This window comes from Ictalurus punctatus, chromosome 24, assembly GCF_001660625.3.
Source record: "Ictalurus punctatus breed USDA103 chromosome 24, Coco_2.0, whole genome shotgun sequence".
NCBI classification, from domain to species: Eukaryota; Metazoa; Chordata; class Actinopteri; order Siluriformes; family Ictaluridae; genus Ictalurus; species Ictalurus punctatus.
In genome coordinates, this window is record NC_030439.2 from 5,954,787 (window position 1) to 5,981,835 (window position 27,049).

At 39.3% G+C, this 27,049-nt stretch overlaps 1 protein-coding gene across 1 annotated transcript in view; it reads left to right on the forward strand.

Moving 5' to 3' along the window:
- Nucleotides 1-387: 387 nt before the first annotated feature.
- The window catches only part of cacna1ha (calcium channel, voltage-dependent, T type, alpha 1H subunit a), a 55,892-nt gene continuing 29,230 nt past the window's right edge, over nt 388-27,049 (forward strand). Inside the window, exons 1-8 of the mRNA XM_017455071.3 lie at nt 388-638; nt 1,628-1,761; nt 4,744-4,841; nt 9,278-9,437; nt 10,043-10,346; nt 11,690-11,782; nt 11,886-12,633; nt 15,717-16,072. Of these exons, the coding sequence (XP_017310560.2) occupies nt 519-638; nt 1,628-1,761; nt 4,744-4,841; nt 9,278-9,437; nt 10,043-10,346; nt 11,690-11,782; nt 11,886-12,633; nt 15,717-16,072 (2,013 nt within the window). The 5' untranslated portion in view covers nt 388-518. The remainder of the gene's footprint in view (nt 639-1,627; nt 1,762-4,743; nt 4,842-9,277; nt 9,438-10,042; nt 10,347-11,689; nt 11,783-11,885; nt 12,634-15,716; nt 16,073-27,049) is intronic.

Here is a 27,049-nt window from a genome sequence, read left to right on the forward strand (position 1 = left end):
CCGATATCTAACAACACTTCATCTCAGCTCACCAATATCACCATTAGTTGTGTTTATTTAATTGAAGAAGCCAAACTTTGTGATCAAGGTTAAAATATAAATCGTGCAGCTCTACAGATCTATGTCTTCTATCTGATTGGTATATAAGAAGCCCAATTTTGTCTTGAACATATTATTGAAAGAATAATTTAGGCACTTTTGTTTCAATTCTGTCAGCATACTAACTAAAACCCAGACCAAGTGAAGCATAATGAAATGTCTAACTTCCATTTAGTGAACAATTTTCCCTCACTAATTAATAAGTGCTTTAGAAATTTGGTAATTAAGATTATAGCACAAGGGAGAAACACAGCAGTTCCCTGCAACCAAACATTCACAGTGAGATGAAATGTGTCTGCTGAAGTTTTTCCAAATTAATTTGATTGGAATCTTAATCTTAAGAGAGTAAATTGTCTTTTAGCGAAACTTGTAATGTAGCTTGTAATTAAACATTGTGTTAAGTTTCCTTTCCTTGACTCATGGTCACCTGGTTCGAGCATGTGAGCATGCTGGTTATACTTCTGAACTGTGTGACCCTGGGCATGTTCCAGCCCTGCGAGGACGTCACGTGCCAGTCTGAGTGGTGTGTCATCCTCCAAGTAAGCACTGATCTTTTCATGGACTTTTAATATTGGTGAGCACATGATTGCAGGGTTTATTCTCCTTTGTGCTGCCTATAATGTACTATATATTGCTCCAAAAATCTATACATCACTTCTCTGTTGCTAATGTTTCGTCAATGCAGATTCATTTTAGAAACAATAATTTATCAAGCTCTAGCTCTCATCCCAGATCCTGTTGTCCACATGGTATGAAGGGGGAGTGGAGGCTTAGCCAAATGTCATTTCCGAAAGGCATGTTGTTAGTGTAACTCTGTGATTCCCCATAGCCCTGATGACACCCCCATTAGGCCTCTAGAGGAATCATGTGTCTGTGGGAACGGTGCTGGTTCGGTACATTCAGACAGTGCTATCAGTAGGATTTACTCAGAAGACACCTAACAGGAAGTAGCACATAGTAGCCATAACTTCCCCACTCCTTCCCTCAGGACTGGCATGTTGTTCAGTGTCTCCTGCTGTTCTAATACATTTAGCTGATAAAGAATGTGTAAGGAATAATTGATGACAGGGCGATGAATTATTACAAAGTAATGCACACCCCAAGGTGATATTATAATAATGGCCGTTACACCTTGGGTGAGCATTCTTTTTTTTTTAATTCAACAGATCGGAGTCAATTATTCTGCTTATACCACCGCACCTGAATACATTCCCGTTATTTCGGTTAACTTGGCGAAGTGATACGGAACTGTAATGCGGTCAAGACCTGACTGGAACTACTTTAGCTGTGCATTTACTGAAAAATGATTGCACACCTCAGAACGTCTGTCAGCCAATCAGAATCGAGAATTCAACAGTGCTGTGGTATAAAAATGATTATTTTTTGACTTATAATAATAATTTTATTGCAGTTACTGCCTGGTTTAGACCCTTCGAGTGATGCACTCCTGGTAAAGTGAAGAACGCAAGCTTCTTGTTTTGCTTGGTCCAACTGGTCATTGGTAATTACAGTGTTACTGTGTCCTCAGGCATTTGATGACTGCATCTTTGCCTTTTTCGCTGTGGAGATGGTTATCAAGATGATGGCTCTGGGGATTTTTGGATCTAAGTGTTACCTTGGAGACACATGGAACCGCCTGGACTTCTTCATTGTCATGGCTGGGTGAGAGATCCATCACTGAAAAACCAGTTTTACTACGGTCTTTCTTCTAAGGGCTCAGCTTCAGTTAACGTTTTGGATGTTTTTGGTAAAAGGTGGTCAGATTAAGCAGAGGCATGCTTGGAACAAGAATCAGCCGGGGGATTTGCCCAAATGTCCAGAGTAACATAAATAAAAGTGCATCAACCAGTATTATGACAAAGGATTTGTCTATTTTAAGATTTCACATAAACAGCAGCAATTAAATAAACTACTTGCTAAATATTAATCAAATTTATTCAGCTCATTTTTGTACACCTCCTTTAAAATCATTGACTTTCAGACAATTCAGAAGCTCTCAACAAAGTGTTTGAGGCACCAATATACAGTATGCACTCTGTTAGCAGTACATGTGCCACAGCGTGAAGCCACAGAGGTGAGTCTTTATAAATGTGGCCTATAGCTAGCTAATATTAAGCGCTTTTTTTTGTTGTTGTTCTCTGTAAGGTCTGCTGATAGCGAGTCATTTCTTGCCAGCCAACATTTCCTTTAAAGTAGCTCACTAGATTTCCTTAGAGACAATGAAAGTTGGGATTCTAGCATAACAAGAAAACAGTTTTAAGTAAAGGCTGATATAAAAGACTTCTTATAAGGCCTTAGGCTAATTTAGATAACTAGTAGGGCTGTAACCGATTATGAACATGTTATTCAGAATGAACTGAATGATACAGGGGGTACACGCTTTGTTTTTTGGGTGTTTTTTTGTCAGTAGTTTGCTTCAGTATCCTGATCTAAACACGGCCTTACTGAGCAAAATAAACCCATATTTCTACCATATATCTATATAAACTGGCCCAAAATGTACGAAAAATTAGTATGCTTTTATTTATAGGGCTGGAACTCTGTATAGCCCACGCACTGCGTACAGGGCAGTATATCTCTGCTGAGGTCTCGAAAAGATAATAATTCAGTTAATTTATCAAAATAAGTTGCACGTTAATTGCTTGTTTTTTCGTCATTGTTAAATAAAGGTTCTCTACAGTTATTAAAATAAAATCTTCCTGAAAAAGTAATTATATTGCCACTTAAAAACAAGAACCCAAGTTTGACTCGAAGCAGCAGAGCGTCGACGTGCAGTGAACTTTTCTCCTGTTTCTGGAATGTAACAAGCCCCAAAACTAAAGTCAATCTTATAAAATATTATAGATGGCTATTGTTGTCAATTACAATCAATCAAAGCTCCCTGAGCTTTTTTATAATTTGTAAACAATTGTTAAAAATATTCAAAGTTCGGTCTAGTCCACACCCACAACAGTTTCCAGATGTTTGATACAGATACAGATACCCTACTACCTACTACCTAACCTATGACACCAAATATGTGCCTTCTCAAAGGCTCCTGGCCCCATCATGCCATCATGAACATTCACAAGCAGATTTGGAATGAAAAATTTCATTATTATTATTTTCTCATGCATTCTTTGCACTGCTTTTCCACTTTATATGGAAGGTTGATAAGTGAAACTTAATGGACTGAAGAAATCACATGTAGGGTCTCTGAGTGGTAGTGGTGGCTTGCTGCATGCATGGTGTGTATTCCTGGTGTATGTGCTCACAAAGAGAGCTCAAGACCAAAAATTGTATTTGATCATATTAAAACACATATAAAGGCTCACAGCACACATACAGTGCTGTGAAAAAGTCCTGATTTCTTCTGTTTTTGTGTATATCTCATGCTAGCTAGTTTTAGATCTTCAAACGAAATTCAACATAAAAACAAAGGCACCCTGATGAAACACACAATACTGTTTTTATTTTTTTTTTTAATTTATTTTATTGAAGCAAAAAAAGTTACCTAACACCTATCACGCATGTGTAAAAACTAATTGCACCCTTAAACTTAAAATCTGCTTGTGCCAACTTTAGCAGCAATAACTGCAACCGAACGCTTCCGATAACTGGATACCAGCCTTTTACTTACTTCTAGGACTAGGACTTACTCCTATTCTTTGGATCATTGTCTTGCTGTATAATCCAGTTGCGCTTGAGTTTCAACTTACAGACTGAAGACCAAATATTCTCCTTTAAGGTTTTCTGGTAGAGAGCAGAATTCATGTTTCCCTCAATTGTTGCAAGTTGCCCAGGCCCTGAAGCAGCAAAGCATCCCCACAGCATCACACTCCCACCACCATGCTTCACCATCGGCATGATGTTCTTTTTGTGAAATTTTGTGAAAAGTTCTATTTAAGTGTTGATTAGATTGAACAGGGTTTGCAGTAATCAGTCCTGGTTGTGTCTAGTCCAGCCGAACCCCATTATGAATGCAGTTTCATACATTTGGGGAATTAGAAACTATGGAGGCAAATACATTTTCACACAGGCCCAGTTGGTATTGGATAACGTTTATGCATTAACATTATCATTTAAAAACTGTTTTTTTGTGTGTGTTTACCCAGGGTGTTTTATCTTAGATTATGTTTTAATTTCTGAAACAATTTAGTATGTAATATACACAAAAACAGATGAAATCAGGATGGGGGCAAATACTTTTTCACAGCACTGTGGTTATTAGTAGGCGGAAACACAATCTGTAGAGCGAGTCATCAACAGCATGTTCACACCGGACTTTTATTAGGAGCCATGGGATTCAACATCATTATAGTCATAGAATACGATGTCATTAACTTTTTAATTAGAAAATTATTGAAAAGAATCCTGTGCAATTGATCCAAATGCACCCAGTCGACACAGTTAAGTACATCATTAAATATCATTTATGTGGCGTCTCTAATTGTTAATATGAACCTGTTTCTTCTCTTGCACATTATTGTTTACAAGTGATTTGTAAACCATAATGTTTACAAGTGACATGAACATGAGACTGCATGTAACTAATTTTTCAGTCCAGGGCTAAGTCAAATGATTTGTTATTGAAAAACTGGTCGGGTGGTGTAAAAGGGGTCTGCCTCTGGTTAAGGAAATTGACTGGGTTCTGTTTCTCTGAAGGATGTTGGAGTACTCACTGGATGGTCACAATGCCAGCCTGTCAGCCATCCGGACTGTGCGTGTGCTCAGGCCTCTACGAGCCATCAACAGAGTCCCTAGTAAGTAACTGTGCAGTCTAAACTTAATGCTGTGTGATGTACAGAGATAAACTAATTTCACTGAAACATGAGATAATATATGTGAAAATAATATTAAATATCATTAAATATCATAATAATGAAAATAATAATAACATATCACATAATATGTGAAAGACCACTTAAGGAGAAATTAGTGGTTATATAGACTCTTTAAAAGGAACACCTGTACCTGTGATCATTTATGCAATTATCCAATCAGTCAGTCATGTGGCAGCAGCGCAATACATAAAATCATGCAGATACTGTTCAAGAGCTTCAATTAATGTTCACAAAAGCATACTGTGAGGTTAGGTCTGATGGAAGAATGTGTAGGATGTGGTAGCTCATTGGTTAAGACATTGGACTTCTGACTCCTGCCAAGCTGCCACTGCTGGACCTTGAGCAAGACTTCAACTCTCAACTGCTCAAATGTATAAATGAGATTAATGTAATACGCTCTGGATAAGGGCGACTGTCAAATGCCGTACATGTAAATTGAAGAAAAACAGTACAGGTGAGCCTGTGAATGTATTTAAGTAATAGCAGGCAAGAGTGAGTGTGTTATCACAATTAACATCATAGCCTTCGATCCTCCCAGCCAGGATGTTACTTTGCACTAACGCACAACTTCGAGGACTTTACGTTAATAATGTTGTATGTTATCTTTACTAATAGATCCATTTTTAATTTTTGCATTTGTTAAACTATGGATAATGATTCGAAACATCCTGGAGTATCATGATTATTTCTGTTACTTAGCAACCTGTGATCAGCAGAAAGGTACTGAGGAGAATATCTTTAACAGCCACTGATAGAATACTTGTTTGTTATAGCTAGCATACTGGACACGAGTATCTGGAGTCCTTGGACGAGATTTTATTGCTATACAGTTTACAGTATGTAAACATGATTAGGCTGTACCTTATAATAATCAAGCCAGAATTTGAGTACTTTTCAACAACCCAACAATAATGCAAGCTTGAAGGACTGAACCCTGGACCCTGAGAGGTAACAACACTACTTCCTGTACCACTATGCCAACCTCTTTAAGGCCAAAGATCACTATGACAAACTATTAAGTTAAAATAATACCATGTCTATGTCTTCTGAGGAATACAAAATGCCATACATGTATGACATTTGTAACACAAGTTGGAGGTCAGAAATTAACCAACAAAAACTGCTTGATGTCCCTGAATACAACGTTTTGGAAAGCAATCTGTTGTTCTTAAAGAAACGGCAGTTTAGTGCAAAATATTTTGTCAATTTACAGAAATTTTCAACTTTCAGTGATTCTCTTTCTTATCGGTTTCACTGTAGTTAACAAATACTTTGTCTTATAACTAATAACTAATGATAACTAAACAATAATAAGGTTATGTAATAAGCAAGTGCAGATTCTGGAACTCTTCCTGCATTTTGTGTGTGTTGGAGAACAGATGGGTTTGTTTCCTTGTTTTTTTTTTTTTTTGGATCATGTTTTCAGTGTGAAACAGGTTGTAAATGTAATGGTAAGTTTAGCATCTCCCTGCGGCTTCAGTATTAATGAGTCCATTGTAATGATAGTGATGTGATAGTGTTATTTATCCGTCTGAATCCATGGGTGCTACTAAGGTGGAATCACAAGTGATTTTATCACTTGGGAAAAGTGTGTGGGGGTGTGTGTACAGTTATTTGCTTGACCCTGGCTGTTCATACCTGTAGTCTTTGTATTTGAATCCAGTCGTCACTCTTTTTCACAGACAGTGTATTTCACTGTCAGCATTCGTGTGTGGGAGTGTATGTGCTTGTGCTGGTCTTCTCATTTTTCTCCGCTATGTGACCAAGCACTCCTCCAGGGAGCTCATTACCCCGGCCTCCTCTCAGACGGCTATGTGCTGCCTAATGTGGGAGGCATGGACAGGCCACAGAGAGGATGTTCCACTCAAGCACGTCCATTTAAGGCCCTCTACTCTCCACGTAACTCATTCACATTACAGCAGCCATATATACTCACACAGGCAAACACATACCCAGACTTGTTAGTTAAGCATTTCCGTTAGATATGCCCCATAATTCAGATAGTTATTTCCTTTGGTCATCTTCTCGTGTTTTACTATTTGCAGGCTTGAAATCAGAAACTCAGACTCATACAATATCCCAGCATTCGCGTAGTACACGTTTTACAATGGTGTATGCATTAACTTTTGGTGGTTGACCTCTCCATTCAGCTCTTCTTTCACTGAAGACACATTGATAGTTCATAGCCAAAGATACAGGTACTGATGTATGACCCTAATTAAAACCTGCTAGTATCGTCTGTCAGCCTCTGGTACCTTCCTTCAGGTGCTTTGAGAAAGCAATGGCAGTTTAAGACAGGAAGTATTCATTTGGTCTTTGTATGCAAAGCATGTTTTTGTGCAACAGGACATCAGTTCTACGTGACGAAGTTCCTCCTGGCATCTCTGTCACTTCTATACTCCTCGAGAAACTCAAATGGCTTGTGGTTGAAATTCTGTGTCTTACTTGCTGTGCGACCGCAATCATGTGATCTGATTTCTCCTTCGTTTTTTCTTCACTTGCAATAGCAGGAGAAAAGGAATAACAGGCTCTATTTTAATGCGGTCATAAGTGTAATTTAGTGGTATATCATGGGCATATTGCTAATTTGGTTGGATATAAGCCAAATTTCCTTGTTTTTTAATGATGTGGGTGGAGTGACAGGGGGCGTGGCATACAAAATCTGTCAGCACAATGCTTAATTCAAACCTGTGTATTTCTTTTACTGTCTGCTAAAACCCTCTCTTAGTGTAAACGCAAGAGAAAAGTGGTGTCCTTAAACATCCTGTTGCATGTCCTACAACCCAGGTTTTGTGGATGAATACTATTAATGTCACTCCATTGTAATATATATGGACGAGTGGACTACGTCACCCTACAACTAACAAAATACAACTGACTGACACATTCTGACAGAACTAAATATATACCACATTTGTCGAATTTTTAAAAAAGATATATATTTTCCATCAAACAGATAAGGCATTAGCTGTAATAAGCAATTCTATCTCTAACACCAATAACAAAACAATTGTTGTATAATGTATAATGTCAGTTGGTTACACACCTGGATGAGTGTTAGACATAACATAAAACCGGATTGTCATTGGCTAGACTCTGGGACAGTTTGACTGTCCTGAAAAATTGCCTGACCTTATTCCCATAGGAAAGTTGTCAGATTATTTGGAACAGCAGGTGAAATCTGAAATAGGCCACAACTTTGAGCTGAATTGCACCCAGTTTGTGGAGAAGTGGGATAAAATTGACAGGAGCAAGAATCTCTAAGGCCAGTTATTAAGAAATTACACATGCACCTAATTTCTTTGTTTGAGGAGTGTGAAAGTGAAATGTTCATAAACATTATGAAACTATCACTCGACTACACTGCACATACAGTGTTTGATATCATTTTAAAGGGAATTAGAAGAGAGAGGGAAACAACCACACCATTTGGTAGACTATGCCACAATTAGTTTACTTACTATGTTGTGGAGGCATTAGGTTTTTGAGTTGTCCATGCATGAGATTCTCTTTAGTGCGATATCTCAAGAGTGAATGGTTGAATGTTTATAGAATTTATATATTAACAACAATATATGCAGCAGATTAACTGATTAGATTGTACTGTTGTACTGGCTAGGGCGCACAGTGGCTTAGTGGTTAGCACATTTGTCTCACACCTCCAGGGTCGAGGGTTTGATTCCCGCTGTGGCCCTGTGTGTGTGTGTGGAGTTTGCATGTTCTCCCTGTACTGTGGGGAGAACATGCAGCAAGAGTTTATGAGGCAGTAACAAGAAGGACCAATGCTTGTTGGTAGTGGAGGCATCATCAAGTTGTTCTTGTTTGATCAGGAAAATAGGCCCCAGTGTATTTCTTTATGGACTAATTCAACCTAATTTTTTTTCTTTTAGATGTTTTATCAGTTTATCAGTTTATTTATTAGAAGTGCATTGTATTTCTTGCATGTTTACAATCTAAAATTCTGATTGCAGTATTCAGACAGGCCCTGTGGTCTTCCTACAGTGTGATTAGTTAGGCACAAAGATCTATTAAGCGTTATGACCTGTGTGTAATGCTGGGCTTTTTGATGCTCAGAAGTTTGCCATTGAATATTGTGTAACATCTGTACAAAGTACATTCCAACCCACAAGCTAAATCTTGCAGATACTTTAAGTCTCCCAGCGTTCAATCATGTTCATCAAACAAGTCACAGATAGACCTGGCGAACTGAGGTGATATGAATCTGCCAGAAAATATGCCGTTCTTTGGCAAAATAAAATGTCACTGTTTATTATGTCTCGTCAAATTCAGAAAAGTTTGATAGAAAATGACTTGCAAATGCATATGTGTCTCTCTCTGCTCCCTTGTCTGTGCAGGTATGAGGATACTGGTGACTCTGCTCCTAGATACTCTGCCTATGTTAGGCAATGTCCTCCTGCTGTGCTTTTTTGTGTTCTTTATATTCGGCATTGTTGGGGTGCAGCTTTGGGCTGGTCTTCTAAGGAACAGGTGTTTCCTAGACAAAAACGCGAAAGAGTAAGTGCCTTTATCTTTTGTTCCCTGCTCTGTCCCCGTCTCTCCAGGAGTGCGCCAGATTTCAGATGTGATCCAAAGCGACAGTCAGCTCTTGCCATCAGCAATGGCATTTCAATTGCTGACAGTCCTGTAAATTGAACATCACACCCTGGTGTAAAATCGGTGTTGTGAAACAGCCCCTGAGCAATGACGATGCGTATACCTCTAATATATACAAATACAAATGTACTTCAAGCCAGAGCAGGTTTTGATGTAATGGAACAAATTAGCACTCTCTGCATGTTTTTTCAGCTCTATGTATCCCCAAAAGCTGATTCTGAGCTATTGAACTTCACTGTTTGATCTCTAAGGAGCTGCTGGGGAGAATTTGTAACAAACTTGTCTCTATCTTTAACGAGGTATAGTGTAAGATGATTGCAGAACTACTGCGTCAAGGCGTCGCATTGTGTCTTTTATTCACAAATAGTTACTAATCTCCTTTTTTTCTTGTCTATAGCTAATTATTGCCATATGGTCTATTTACATCTGTCCATTCTTGTTTGCCCATTGGTTTTTCTTATCTATGTAATGAGTGATTAAGGAATTTGCCTTTATTCTCTCAACAGTCTGTACAATCTGTCCTTCATGAGTCCATATTACATGCATGAGGACGGGGAGGAGAGCCCATTTATCTGCTCCACTATAATTAACGGCATGCTCAAGTGCACCGACGTGCCACATTACAAGGAGGGTGAGATGGAGTGCAATCTAAATGCATCCCTTGGACACTCCTTGTCTGGCCCTGATACCAGGAACGGTTGCGTGAACTGGAACCAGTACTACAGTGTGTGTCAGCCCGGGGAGCTTAACCCTCACAAAGGGGCTGTGAACTTTGACAATATTGGATATGCTTGGATTGCTATTTTCCAGGTAAGTGTATACTGATCACTGCACAGTGCAATGGTTGCAATTATTATTTTGTTGTTGTTTTAATAACAGATTCTTCTGAATAATGGTTCAATAATGGCTAAATAATGCTGTTCCTTCAGAAAAAAAAAAGAGTCGAATTAGACAGACTCCTGTTGCACTAAAAAATTAAACACCTTCTGAGCAAATGTGATGTTTTAGTCATCATTGTCCGGCTCTATCACAACGCTCTACAATGATTACCCTCATTTTTTTTTTTTTTTTTGGATCACTAAGATTTTGAACATTGTTGGCCATCTGTGTCTGTGGAATTGAAATTCTTCCCAGAATGTCATAAAATGGCAGTGCATCTACTCATATATTAATTCATCATCCTTTCAATCTGGCCTGCTGACCCTCGGCTCACGTCTAAAACAGTGTCTCAAGCAATCTCAAAGAAGACTGAATATGCATAGCCACACTGTTAGAGGGGGGTGTGAACTAGACACGACAATCGCACTGCTCTCTGTTCTCTCTTAATGAGTGTCTAACCCCTGCAGGTCGCTCTCATTAGTTTGGGTTTGCGGGTCAGTCACTTGCCCACTTCGTTGTCTGGATTACCAGTAAAACATGACATTCTATTATAGAGCAGGACGGACTACCACTGTATAAGTATGGCAACATGACAGGACCTTTAGTCACGCACTGGACCTCCATTAGCCGCAGGAGAGGACAGGACAAGCAACAACCAGCTGAGAAGTGTCCCACAGCTAATAACATACGTTGGTAGTGCAGAGACTTGGCTGTGCCTAACACAACGTAATCTTGTACAGACTGCGATAAAACAGCTGACTGCCTTTTAACTTAACTTGATCCGTATCTCTTTTGGAATTTTGCTGTACACTTAAAAAGCATTCAGTCCCTGGAAAGTGGTCTATTATAACTGCATTATTAGCACACTGTATTAAATGACATAAATGGAGAACACCCAGGAGAGCTGTCCCACATAATTGAAGTTTTGTAGATGCCATGGTCCACAAAACTGTCGTATTCACTGTGAAAGATACTCCAAACACCTCAGGTCAGGTGTCCTTTAGACCATATTCTCATCTGGAAAGAATATTAAAGACATGGAAAATGTGTAAACTTTTGTAGACTTTGTTGTAAAGGTTAAGATGATACACAAACAGGGTGTGTCAGACAAAAGTCTTTCATAAGCAGAACATGAAAAGTGCTTCAGAAGGTGAAACCTTTACATATTAGAAATGGTTGACTTTGTTATTATGTTTTAGTTTTCCTAACATACCTCATATGATCTTGCCCATAGAAGATAATCACTGACTGTTTTCTGTTTCTTTTCTTCACAGGTTATCACTTTGGAGGGATGGGTCGACATCATGTATTATGTTATGGATGCCCATTCCTTTTACAATTTTATATATTTTATATTGCTTATTATAGTAAGTCCACTTCTTGTTTCTTAATCTACATTTCTCTCAGTAAGCTGATTTGTGTACCGTCGATTTGAAGGCGAAGAAAGCTAATATGTTGTGCATTCTCCAGGTGGGTTCTTTCTTCATGATAAATTTGTGCCTGGTTGTGATCGCAACCCAGTTCTCGGAAACTAAGCAGCGGGAGAACCAACTGATGCAGGAGCAGCGTGCACGCTACATGTCCAATGACAGCACACTGGCCAGCTATTCAGAGCCTGGCAGCTGTTATGAGGAGATGCTCAGGTACATCAGCCACCTGTACCGCAAAGTGAAGCGCCGTGCATACCGGATCTACACCAGTTGGCAGAGCAAGCGCAGGAAGAAGGTCAACCCCAATAGTGGCGCCTTGCCAGGGGGTGGAGGGTCCAATGGGCATGGCAGGCAAAAGAGTGGTGGGCACTGGGCACGTTCTGTCCACAATCTTGTCCAGCACCACCAGCATCATCACTGTCACCTCAGCAATGGCAGCCCAAGCCCTCAGGCCATAGCTGAGAGCACCGATGTTCTGGAGATGAGGTTTGTCACGTCAGGAGTTCAGCTGACGGTGTCCTCACAGTCACCTGCTGGGCTTTCACCAGGACACCAGTCAGTGCATAGCATCTTTCAAGGTGACTTTCATGAAGGCCCGCAGATTTGCACAGGCACCACAGCTCTGGGGAGACTTAATGGGGGCATGAACTATCCTACCATTTTGCCATCCTTCATCTGCAGCTATACAGGCAGCAACGTCACAGCCAAAGGTAGAATCGAGGCCAACAACAGCACAGCAGATATGGTGGATCCGTTTGAGAAACTACATCATCTCACAGGAGAACACAGTAAGAGCGCTTTTTTTTTTTTGCTCACTTCGCAGCAGCCTGCATCATGTTACACTACCCCCGCATGAGCATGCAGCTCACAGTCACAGAGTCTGTCAGGCAGCATTTTATAGCTATGACAGAAAACCCATGCCTCAAATGTTACTCATTATCCAAAGTGAGGCATCTGTAACTGTAGATAGGTTTATCTATCTAGCAAGGCTTATAAATGAATAATACTTAAGACCAGGTAGCACATCCTAATAGACTTAAGCTTTTCATACAATGGGTTGTCGTAATTTTGTGTAAAAATAAACATTCTATTAAGCTATTAGACTCTTTATTAAGACTTGAAGCTCTTTAAACCAAACTGGAAATAATATGGATGTTCCTCCAGCTGAGGAAGCTGAGAAAAATGACTTGACATTTGGAAAACAGGTTAATTTGAGAAAATGGTTGACAAACATTACTTCAAAAAGCCACAAAATACCAGGGGATTTCTCTGAATCGTTTCATCAAGAGTTATCGAGTCTTAGCAAATATCTATACAAGTACAGTGGCTCTAAAAACTCGACACACCCCTGTTAAAATGGCAGGTTTTTGTGATGTAAAAAAATTAAACCAAGATAAATAATGTCAGAACCTTTTCTACCTTTATTGTAAAGGTTTTTACCTGTTAATTAAAGGGAACATAAAAAAGTAGAGTAGAATAAGCTGGTTGCATAAGTGTGCACACCCCTAAACTAATACTTAGTTGAAGCACCTTCAGATTTTATCACAGCATTCAATCTTTTTGGGTAAGAGTCAATCAGTTTGGCACGTGTTGACTTAGCAATATCTTTTGCCATTCTTCCTTGCGAAATCATTCTAACACTGTCAGATTGGCAGGGCATCTCCTGTGCACAGCCCTCTTCAGGTCACCCCACAGATTATTGATTGGATTTAGGTCTGGATTCCAAAACCTCGAACTTGTTTTGCTGAAGCCATTGCTTTGTTGATTTGGAATCTTTGCTTCGGGTCGTTGTCATGCTGAAAGGTGAAATTCCTCTTCAACTTAAGTGTTTTAGCAGAAGACTTAAGGTTTTGGGCCAAAATTGACTGATATTTGGAGTTATTCATTATTCCCTCCACCCTGATTAAAGCCCAAGTTCCAGCTGAAGATAAACAGCGCCAAAGTGCTGCCACCACCATGCTTCACTGTGGGGATGGTGCTCTTTTGGTAATGTGCTGTGTTTTTTTGTGCCAAATATATCTTTTTGTATTATGGCTGAACAGTTTAACTTTGGTCCCATCAGACCATAACACATTGTTCCACATGGTTTTGGGACATTGGATGTATATTTTATTCAGATTTTTGGTTAACAAAGGCTTGCTTCTTGCCACCCTACCCCATAGCCCAGACATATGAAGCATTCAGGAGATTGTTGTCACATGTACGGAGCAACCAGTCCTTGCCAGAAATTGCTGCAATTCTTTCAATGTTGCTGTAGGCCTCTTGGCAGCCTCCCTGACCAGTTTTCTCCTGACCTTCTCATCAAGTTTAGAGGGACGTGCTGTTCTTAGTAGTGTCACTGTCGGGCCATATTTCCTCCACTTGTTGATTATTGTCTTTACAGTATTCCATGGTATATCTAATGTCTTGGAAATTTTATTGTAACCCTGAACTGATTGATATTTTTCAGCAATGAGATCCTGTACCTGCTTTGTAAGCTCTTTGCGGCCCATGACTTTTTGATGGCAGTTGATGGCAGGTGTATGCTAATTAGTATTTAGCATGAGTTTGAATGTGATTGGTTCAGACCGAACACATTTCCAATAATAAAAGGGTGTGCACACTTATGTAACTAGCTCATTGTACAATTTTTTGTTTTTTTATTTTTTCCTCCTAAAATGATTCTGTGGGGATTTGTGCTCATTCAGCCACAAGAGCATCAGTGAGGTCAGGCACTGATGATAGGTGAGGAGGTCTGGGGTGCAGTCAACTTTCCAGTTCATCCCAAAGGTATTCAGTGGGGTTGAGGTCAGGCCTCTGTGCAAGACACTCGAATTCTTCCACTCCAACTTTGGTAAACCATGTCTTCATGGAGCTCGCTTTGTGCACAGGAGCATCATCATGCTGGAACAGCTTTGGGTGTCTTAGTTGCAGTGAAGGGAAATTGTAATGCTACAGCATACATAGACATTCTATGCAGTTTTTTGCTTCCAACTTTGTGGCAAAAGTTTGGGGAAGGAGCACATATGCGTGTGATGTTCAGGTGTCCACAAAGTTTTGGCTATATAGTGTACATATGGCAATATTCAACTTCTTGAGAAATGGAAAGTCGAACAAAAATTAGTGCAGTTCACTGAGTTTATGTAATGTGAAAGTATGAACGTTTTAAATGGAAAGTATCCAAAAGCCTGCAAATGAACAATTGGAAGCAAAATCACCATTTTTGCCTCTGATGCCTGGCCTTAAGCTTTAAATAATTTTTATGGGCCTATTCATTCTTCATCAGGATAAATTGATTCCAACATGCATACTGAACAATACAAGTTATTACCCTTTTATAAATATTTAACTAATATTTGAACTAACATTTATGGAGTTTACCTTCCCTGCCCATAGTAACTTTTGTTCATGGCTTGACTCAGCTTTAAATCAACCCAAAAGGTGCATGCACTCTGATTATAGTTTTCATATGAGGTCATTAGATGAATGGCATTAAACAGAGGGACAGGAACAGGAATAGAACATCATGGGCAGGTTTGTGTTCTCCATCACATCCATATAAATCTGTATATGACTGCCAATCTCCATGTCTGAACAGCCCCTCATGTGTATACCTGTTCCAACTTGATCGAGTACATTTTTGGTACAAGCCCAAGGGAGTCTGGAATTGAAAATGGATTGCACACATGGTATCTGCTGGAACAGTATATGCAGTACACACATGAGCAAATAAGGAATAGTAGGAGAAATGATTCTAAACTTAATGTTCATCATCTGTATCATTACAAATATTGTGATACTAGAGAACTGAAATGAAAAAAAAAAAACAAGACCTTAATGATAACAACCCTAGATATCTTACCGAGATTTATAAGAGGCTTTTCTCCTCCAGGTCACAGACGATTGATGCTGCAGATGGCAGGCGTAGAGCCGACTTCCCTGCTCTTTGAGGTTCTCAGGTGCCCATACTGTGCACAGGCTCTGGAGAACATTGACCTAGACCTGGCTGACTCGGAATGCTCCCAGTCTGAAGGCGAGGTGGTGCATGAGTTTTCCCACAGAGCAAGGTTTAGACTGGGACACTCGCATTACCACAAGAGGCTTGAGGACCGTAGCCGATTGATGCGGTGCTGGGAGAACTTCAGAGACAGGATGAAACGCATAGTGGATAGCAAGTACTTTAACCGTGGGATTATGATCGCCATCCTCATCAACACGTTGAGCATGGGAATAGAGTATCACGAGCAGGTGAGTGCCAGAATGGCTCCCTCAGCTTCTTTCTTGCCGGTGGCCATCGTCCTGGTATCCCTCATGAGGGATCCTGAGGTGACTTTTGCAAACATTCTTCTCATCTCTTTCACATCATGAGTTGTCAGTGTCAAGAATTTGAGATAGCACTAACATTACCTTAGTAGCAATTTTGAAAAAGAAAAAAGTCAAGGTAATTAAAAGACCCTCGCCTACAGAAGTGAATTGGAACCATGCTATGTGTGTGTTTGGGTGTCTGGTTTCTATCAATGTATTTCACAAAGGTATGCATCTTACTGGTGTACGCAGAGGGATTCGCTAGTTATTTCATCTTCATTCATAAACAAGAGGGTTTCATAGCCTTATTGGGTTAAAAGCGTGTGTGGTTATGTAACTGTGCGCAGTGCTGCACTGCCTCTTCATGCTGCACCTCCTCTCACTGTGCTATGGCCTCGTTGCTGGAGAATGGGGATCTCTCTAACTGTGATGTTGGTAGCAGGCTATGATTTGAGATTCAACTGATTCGACTGATCAAGCTCTCAAGAGAAAGGGTGTGCTTGGATGTTGGACATCTCAAAACCTAGTTACAAAATGTGATTTGTCGCAGCTGTTATTGTGGGGAAAGCTTAGCAGCGGAAATAAACACCATCGGCAGGTTTCAGAGAAAGCCTGAACTAGACTCACATTTCTTTCCCATATTTCAGCGTTTTTAAATTGTCATTTGTTATGCATTTGATGAGTCACAATCGGACCGTGGATGTTTGGTATACAGAAGCAGAATTGCTGCTATGCTGAGGAAATGGTGGCCGGCTAAATAAACACTCTTCTACTGCATAATTTAAAAGGTCGGTCTGCAGTCGATGTGTGCATAACCCCTTTTAACTTAACTGCCTTTAATGCTCTCTGATTAACCTACACCTATTGTTTTTATGGGATTTGCAAATGCTTTGGTCAGTGTCAGAGACTGAGATTAAGAAGGATTTTATATAGTGACTCAACACAGGCATCATGATTTACACCAAAGATTTATTCATGTGCAAGAAACCAGCCCTGGTTGTATTCACTTTGTGCTCAATAGTCAGATTTGCTGCATTGAACAGGAGTCATAAGCTAAATTTGGAACAAAATTATTTGGCACTCTCAAGCTAAAAGTAATAGTTTTGCTTTGGGCTGAATATAAAAAAAAAACCTTAGTTGTGTATTATAGACTGAATTTACACCTCTCTAATGATGGTGGGAGAGATGTAATTGGAGTTGAGATTTAGCACCATACAAGTCTGTAATATAAATCCTGCTGCGAGGTGAAGTCCGTCATCTATCGTTGTCTTTTGGAGCGTCTACTAAACTGCATAAAAAAGACATGATCATAGCTTGTGGTCATTTTACCACCTTGTTGGTGTATTACTGTCACTACTAAAGAATACTCGATTTTCATGTTAAAGATAGAAACACTTGAAAGTGAAACAAGATAATCTAAAGTGCCTTCTGACGAAGAGAGTTGGAAATGAAAGAAAAGTTTTCATCGTTAAGGAACAGTTAACGGGCGCTAATATTTCCGGATATGTTTTAGTGAGAGAACAGACATTGCATGTGTAGGTGGAGTTTTGGAAGAGTTTTTAGAACAGCAAGCTTGGAATAAGGTTGTTCTTGCTTGTAGGCTAGGATACTTCCGAACTTCAGATTTCTCTCCTCGTGACTACATTCGTGTGAAAAAATAAGTACACCCCATGGAAATGGTTGTTTTTTTTTTGTTTGGTTTTTTTTTTTTTACATATTTGGACAAGCAAACATTTGATCCTCTTTGAAAGAGTGCATATTAATAAAGTTGATATACTAGAACAAAAAACACAAGGAAAATTAGCTTTTTCAATCATTTATTCAACAGAAATATCAATAGATGTGATATTCTTCTCTGGAAAAAGTAAGTACACCCTTGGCCTCAGAAGCTAGTATTGCCCCCTTTAGCAGAAATAACGTCTTGTAGGCATTTTTCATAATTGTCCACTAAGCTTGCTGGAATTTTTGACCATGCTTCCATGCGATATTCTTTCAGTTGCAAGATGTTTGAGGGTTTTCTTGCATGTGCTGCCCGTTTCAAATCCCCCCACAACATTTCAATGGGATTCAAATCCAGGCTTTGTCTAGGCCATTCCATAACGCTCCATTTCTTCTTTTTGAGCCGTTCCTTGGTGGATTTGCTAGTGTGATTAGGATCATGGAGAATGTCGTTGAGACTAGAGGTGTGCATAATGACCTTGAGTGATGAGTATGAGGAACCATGAGAGCCAGAATTCACAGAGCCTGCTGGCAGTGCTTGCATTTCTACCTTTGTTTTTTTTTCTCCCTGTGCTCCCTGGTCATGGTTCATTTTTCATTTTTAAAAATGATTAAAATACATATACAGATACAGACAGTTACTGATATAGATATTCTCACTGTTTTATGCCTCTAATGAATAGTAAATAAAGTAGTAAACTTTCAGTACTTAATGCACATTTAGTAAACATTTTATAATGGAGATATTGTTATATTCTAGTGCTGAACAAACCTGTCATTATGAAACAATAGAAATACGATTCGAATGATTCTCTAGATAAGTATTTTACTTCAAAACTTACCTTAGCCTACAGAAAGTGTGCTATCGGTATGACACTGTCAAGCACAGACGTCTTTTGAGCACTGATGATCTATGTGGCACTTTCCTTTCCTCTCTCTAAAGCTAGGTGAATGGATGGCCACTCAACACAGCCCCAGTGCTATAAAGTCAATCAGTCTGCTAATCGTATTTACCCAGTGCCAGTGAGTGGATCAATCAGCGTCACAGCATTCTAGTTGAAACTCCAAGCATTTGATTACTCGGTTGTGTACTGAACCAGCGAGTTTGTTTGTTTGCACTGAGTAGGACCGCTCTCGCCTCTGCCAAATGTCAGGGATGTTGTGAGCAAGGTTTATGAGCCCTGGGGACAGTGAACAGAGCTGGCGTCTTGCAGGGAACACCTAATGTCTTCATGGCTTATTTCAGTCCAGCTAGAGATCAGTAACACATCTTTATCAGTGGTCTCTATGACTGCTGCTAAGTGTATTGCTGCATTATGTACACTCAGATGTTTTACTGCACATGTACCGTGTACCTGTATTTGCTCAATTGAAAGCCGCATTAACATGCAGCTTTGCAGTAAAAGGCTTTTTCTGTCCCATGATGATTTATGGCTTGCTTTGTGTAGGTCCATGTGATATGTGATACATGTGCAGGAAAAAGTATGGTCCGTGTCTGACTCCCTCTGGAATGATCCCATACAAGTGTCAACTCATAGTGTGTGTGCTTCTCTCTTCCCCATGTACTCCCTCCCATCCTTCTCTCCTTTCTTTTCCACTCATATCTTTCTCCTTCTTATCCCCCCCTGTACTCTATCCTCCTCTCCTTTCCTCTCCGCTGCTAACGTGAGGCTCTCTGGGAGCTCTAGCCCGCATTTTCATAGGCATTGTTTTTCAATAACCGCCCCCTTCTGTACAGCGAACGCGCCTGATGCGGCAGCAGTGGGATTTCGCAGCTCTGCACTCAGCCAGCACAGACCAATTTGAGGAAATTGAGAATGTGCTTCGATTTGTCTGTGCTGTGTAAGAGGCAACATCTAGAACTTAAAAGGAGGAAAGAAAGATATGGCACTGTGTGATTTTGTAATCAGGAAAACAATACAGAAATCACTAGATGGAGTGCCTGTTAGTTTATAGTGCTGAATTCACGGTTATTTTTGAGAATTGTCATATTCAAGCTTTGAATTATAGCCACACAGAATCACTATATACTATAGTATATATAGTAATATATATAAACACTATATACTGCACACAGTGCTTATTTAAAGACCAGACTATATGCACATCTACACTTCATTATATAAACACAAATAAATTTTAATGAATGCAGTCTAATAAGATATTATATTCATGTCCATGTCCATATAATGTTCCAGTCACTATAGCTGTCAGGTGATGGACAGTTTTCTGCAGAGTGCATTTTAAAGTACGCCATCAAATTCAGAAGTAACTCAAGCAGAAGGATCAAGTACCAGCAAACTGCGCAACATATATATAATCCAGCAGAGCAGAAACAAGATACAGGCTATGATTTGTACACTTAAGAGCTCAGGCAGTAGTAGTAAACCTCATGCCATCATCCATCATTGAGGTGTTTCCTGTGTCACTGTTTAGCGATGTAGTGAATGTTGCTTCCTTGAAACACAAAGCTTGAGAAAGCACTTATAGATTTTATGTTGTGATTACCCCCCAAAAGTTTTTGTATATACAGTGCTGTGCAAAAGTGCAAAAAAAAAAAGAAAAAAGAAGGAAATTAGTGGGTAGGTATTAATGAGCATCTTGCAGAGCCAGACACGGTTCTTCTGGAGGCTTTGACTGTCGCACTCGCTTCTTATTCTTGCAGCGAAACCCAGCAGCCTTCATTGTGTTTTTGTCTGAAAAGTGTCTCTTATGTAATCTGCCGCTTTCTTTACTGACATACAAACATTATTCTGTAACATTTAATTTCGTGCTGGAAAACTAATGTTTGGGAATCTAAAATGTTTTTGGACTGACTCCATAATGTAAAAATCTATAACAAAGTTTGTACTAAAAAAAAAATAGGGTGCCTAAAACTTTTGCACAGTACTGTATATGTGTTATTCTGATACAAACCTGTACACACTTCCTTTAAAGAGACCTTTAAAATATCTTGATATTTTAAGACCTGCATTGAATGATCATTCACACTGCCCAGTTAAAATCAAATATTTCCTGATCGAAAAAAAAAAAAAAAAAAAAAAAGTGCGAAATTAACTGACCCTCATGGAGCATCTTAAATTTAAAAGGATAAAAGTAAAAATGTATTTTTTATTTATTTATTTATTTTTAAATCTGTTATAACCCTTGGTCTATTTGTAGCACTTCACTGAATCCTCTTCCTTTTGACCCCTTTCTACTTTTATTGTTTTTACATACAAATCAGACCCTATTAAGTTTACTATGAAGATTTGACCTGAGATGAGTTAAGATAAACTTTATTGTCCTATTGGGGATTGAAAAATCTGCTTTTTCTGCAGGTCAGTCATAAAAGTATGTACATACATACATGCATACATACATACATACATACATATACTCACTGTCCATTTTAATAGGAAAACCTGTACACGTGCTCATTTATGCAGTTAGCCAAATAGCCAATCATGTGGCAGCACAATGCATAAAATCATGCTCATACAAGTCAAGAGCTTCAGTTAATCTTCACATTAAACACCAGAATGGGGAAAAAATGTGATCTCTGTGATTTTAACCATGATATGGTTGTTGGTGGCAGATGGGCTGGTTTGAGTTTTTCAGAAACTGCTGATCTCCTGGGATTTTCACACACACAACAGTCTTTAGAGTTTACAGGGAATAGTGCGAAAAACAAAAAACATCCCATGAGCGGAGCGTCTGCAGGCTGAAACACCTTGTTGTTGACAGAGATCACAGGAGAATGATCAAAATGTTTTGAGCTGACAGGAAGTCCATAGCAACTCATATAATCACTCTTTACAACCGTGTTGAGCAGAAAAGCATCTCCGCATGCACAACACATTGAACCTTGAGGTGGATGGGATACAACAGAAGACCACATCAGGTTGGTTCCACCCCTGTCAAGAACAGGAATCTGGGACTCTCATGGGCATAGACTCGCCCAAACTGGACAGCTGAAGACTGGAAAAAGACCAGTTCGTTCAAACTGTACAGTTTGGGTGAGTCTCTGCCCACAATGGCCTCAGATTCTTGTTCTTGGCGGACAGGAGTGGAACCTGATGTGGTCTTCTCTTGTTGTAACCCATCCACCTCAAGGTTCAATGTGCTGTGCATGCTGAGATGCTTTTCTGCTCACCACGATTGTAAAGAGTGATTATATGAGATATTATATCCTTCCTGGCAGCTCGAACCAATCTGGCCATTTTCCTCTTATCAACAAGTTTCCACCCACAGGACTGTCTCTCACTCAATGTTTTTTGTTTTTCTCTCTTGTTTTTTGCGTGTGGCACAAACAACCAAGCCACAGTTAACGTCACAGAGATCACACTTTTTCCCTATTCCGGTGTTTGATGTGAACATTAACTGAAGATCTGAATTGCCTGTAATTGCATGACTTTATGCATTGTGCTGCCACATGATTGGCTGATTGGATAACTGCATAAATGTGCAGGTGTACAAGTGTTCCTATTTAAGTGGACGGTGAGTGCACATACATACGGTACATACTAGTTGCTGTATTAAAGGCCTCTAAATCGTTTAACTGAACGTTTGACCTTTTGTCATCGCTGATAATATAGGCCTTACAGAAACGTGTTTTATACTACAAGTGAATATTTAAATATATATATATACAGATTCTATATTATTCTTAGGCATAAATAATAATCACGTAATTGATTAGACATATGAATCGGAACAGAGAAATCCAGCATCAAATAATGACTGTGTTAATTAACAATAATCTGCAAATAAATCATCAAACATCATTAACAATAAACGTTACAATATATATGCATAACAAAGGAAGAAAAAGTACTGAAAAACAGTGACAGAAATCAGTATTAAAACTGGAAGAAAAATGCCCTGAGTCACGTCAGCATCCACGCCTGCCCTTTATATCATTTAAAGTAGACATCTTAGGTGACTTCTTTTTCTGGAAGCTGTTATTCAGTCGTGAGCTCAGGAGCGTTGAATCTTGTTTCTCTGTTGCTCACAGGGCCATTACACTGGCAGGCAAATAAAGAATAATGCTGTTGTTTTCAGTTCAGAGATTTATGAACTGTCCTTGTCATTTTCCTGTCTCTGGTTTGAGTTGTGTGGGTTTTTTTAAATGAAATTAAAACAATGTCAGTGATTCTACGTACAAATCGGAATTATGAATATATGTTAGTATGCACTTGAGAAATTGAAGGTACCCCTGTGTGGCTTATTTACCCACTTCCGGTATAAATCAAGCACTTGTGTGTTTCTAAACACATTTTAGAGATGTCCCATTTCTATCAAGATCAAGTTCTGGTGTTGTTAAAAACGCCCAGTCTGGTTTGCTCTGATTTTGCTGAAGGAAGTCATTCCTGTCTTCAATTTAGTGACGTCTGCTTCTAGACCACTGATACTGTTTTGTGTAACGGTGTTTTGTGCAATCCATGGCAGTAGCATAGCTTGTGAGGTATTATCTTCAGAACCATTGTCCCAGCAGATAGCTAGCTGCAAAGGTCAAGGTATTGTTACTTATTCAGTGCTGATCATTTAAACATTAATCATGATACAGTTTAGATGAGTTAGATAGGTTTCCTTGCTATATAATTCTTAAAAAGTTTGCATTCTTCTATTATTAATCTTAATCTTAACTAGCTAACATGGCTGCATAATTAATAATTGCTAGATAATGTAATACAGTATTTCTTGCTAGTTTAAGACACAAGTTAGAAAGCTTATTCTCATATTCTTTTATTTATTTACCTTGTAATTTGTTACCCACCAGTCAGTGAATGGTTGAGAGAATGACATTGTTTTAGTGGGGGAGGCTCTGGTACATCTGAATCACTCTGAAGTTTTTTAATTGCTGTTACTTTGACTGGAAAGATTTCGCAAAGTTAAAATTTAGGTTCCTTTGAGTCATTTTAGTGGAAATTTATGTGTGGCTTCATACTGTAGTACCACAGAGACACTAGGACTACAGAGGCTTCCGTAAGTTGTGTTATTTCTAGCTCTGGTTTACATTCCACAGTGACCATATATAGCCATCAGAAAATGTTCTGGAGATTTGTTTTGTCAGTGCTTAATTTGAGAAAAATGAGTCATACAGATGAGTCTGTCTTTTTATAGAATTCTCCTTTTTTGTCCAGAAAGAGTACAGAAATATGTCTTCTATAAGACATATTTTATCAATTGTATTTACATCCAGTAGCATTAACAAGTCAGAATTGTCATGAGATGATAAAAATATAATCAGCTAGAGAGTTTGGATAAATCTTGCCAGACATCTGTGCCAGACATTAATAGGATGTCTAGACTTTGGATGAAGTGAAAGTGTGCTTTGCGTCAAGTTCGTATGTTCTGTCCAAACAGTCCCATTTAGTATATCCCTTCAAAGAATAATTGGGCCCTTAAACTTGTTGTGTTTTCAGATCCAGCTAATGTTGCAGGCTCAACAGCAAGTAGTGAGTGGTATATTGAGGAAAAGCCACTCAACTGTGTTATCAGTGCATAGCCAGCTAGTCAGACTGCGGGGACTGTGGGACTGACCTGAATCGTTGAGCGAGACCAACATACGAGGATGAATGGAGGGAAACCAAAAAATTATCACTATACTGTCCAGCTAACTTTGCAAGCTCAATAATGGGTGTGGTCACTCAACTACACTAGAGGAATGTACAGTTGCAATCAAAATTATTCAACTCCCATTGGAAATCAGGTTTATTGTCAAAATGTACAGACTTTCAGCTGTTTGCGATGAACAAATCCAACAAAAGCAATTGAAATAGTTCTACACAACGAATACTTCAAGTGGTTTCCCCGAATTCAACTGACAATGCAACTTATAATGACTTCTCCGGACTCAAAATTAATCAACACCTTCATGGCAAGTATCTTTAGTATTTAGTAGAGCATCCTTTTGCTGTTATGACCTGCTGCAAATGAGATGCGTAGGTTCTGGCAGCGTTCCTGAGGAATCTTCTCCCGTTTCTCATGAGCAATGGCCTCCAGTAAAGTAATATTCTTGGGTTTGCGTGCTGCAACCGCCTTCTTTAAATCCCACCAGAGATTTTCTATGGGGTTTACCATTATCTATGGAGTTCAAGTCAGGTGACTGTGATGGCGCTGTAGAATCTTCCAGGACTTCTTCTGCAACCAAGCCTTGGTGGAATTTGAGGTATGCTTGGGATCATTGTCTGGTTGGAAGGTCCAATGATTCCCAATCGTTTTCCTAGGATTTCCTGATACTTCAGTGAATCCATCTTGCCTTCCACACACTACAGGTTTCCAGTGCCAGAGGATGCAAAGCAGCTCCAGAGCATCACCGAGCTGCCACCACCATGCTTGACTGTGGACAGAATGTTCTTTCTTCATTCTTCTTCCTCCAGACATACCGCAGATCCATCATGTCGAAAAGTTCCTGTTTTGTTTCATCGCTCCACAGAACAGAATCCCAAAACTTCTGTGGCTTATTTATATGATTTTGAGCCGACTATTCTTGTGCATTTGGGTCAGAAACGGTGTAGATCTTGGAGTTCTGTAGATCTTGTTTAGTTCACGCCTTACTGTGCTCACTGAAACCTCAGTGCCCGTTGCCACTAAGTCTTGCTGCAGGTCTTTTGCAGTCACTCGAGGGTTTTTCACACCCTGCCTTCTCAGAAATCTGGTTGCATCCATTGATAGCTTCCCTTTGCTGCCCTGTCCAGGTATTTCATAATTTTCTGCCCCTAGCCAGTTCAGGTATTTCATGTGTTCCAGTTCAAGCACACCTGGTGCAACTAATGAAGCCCTTGAATAGTTAATATACTTGAGACAACACCTGTTTTGCATATTTGTGTTGTACTGAGGGATTCTATTCACGGGGTTGAATAATATTATGACTGGAGAAGTCATTTTCAGTTGAATTCGGTGAAACCACTTGAAGCATTTGTTGTGTTAAACTATTTCAACTGCTTTTGTTTGATTTGTTCATTGCAAACAGCTGAACGTCTGTACATTTTGTCAATAAACCTGATTTGAAATGGGGGTTGAATAAGTCTGATTGCAACTGTATGTACAAAACATCCATACTGAGCATCAGAACACATTGTATGTAACTCACTAATAGGGTGGGAGTGATATTAAACCAGGGTAGAACGATAACGAGGAAACTCATTTCACACGAGCCGAAGAATTCCAAATGGATACTAAAAAGTATGAAAATATACTAACCACAGCAGTGAAGAGATGATAGAAGTCTATCGCTAACATTGGAGGGTACCTGTAGCTCCAGCTGTAGTTAGCAGCTGTTATGTAGATTGTGTTTATGAGGGGTAAGTGAGGTCCAATATGTGTATGAGATGAAAAAAAGAACACCAAAGGATTGCAGCCTTATATAAGTAGGTAGAGGTGCCCTGTGCCTATAGTAGCTGATATGCTGCAATGGCTAAGCTGGAACTATTGGAAGATTTAGCACATGCTGCTCTTAGGAGGTGCTCTTTTGCTGTTTTCTCGTTTAATCATCATTTTTGTTGATCGGCTCTGTCTGTAAATCTGGGGGTGGGATTTTTATTCGTTTTGGTCTATGAATTTATACACCATGCTTATTATTGGAACATTTTCCCCTAACGGTTAAGATATGTAATCATAAGAGTTAATACTTTTGGGACCCAGCCCCAGACATGTCAGAGCTATTTTACAGCAATTTTAGTTCCATAAGTAAACTTATAATGAGAGATTATTTGCTTTTTGCATGTTTACCATTTTTAGTTACATGTGAATGACCTTGCTGATTGGAATTTGCCTAAAATGAAGTGAAATCTGAGTCAGCTGAACCTGAACCTGAATTTGGTAATGCTTGGGGGGAAAAAATACATGTGATATTATTGAAAGTTTAAATGTGAATCTTATTTGAATACTGTGTATTGGTTCTGAATTCAACTTTTTAAAATTCAGGTTGTCACATACCGTGGATGGAGACGGAAGCAGTCGCAGGTGACAGAATGCAGGCAGAATTATCCAAAAGGGAAAGACAAAGTTTGTGGTCGATAAACAGGCGAGGGTCAGGCAATCAGGCAAACAAACAAAAAGAGCCTAGGCAGAAATTGAGGTCGGGGACGGAAACATTGGTCAAAAGTAACTTTGTAAACGCACGAGAAAAAGGTTTAGAGAATGGCAGAGAAACAAGTCAACTGAACATTACTTTGCAAAGTCTCTTCGCTTCCAAAGTCTCTCTTATGCTGTGGT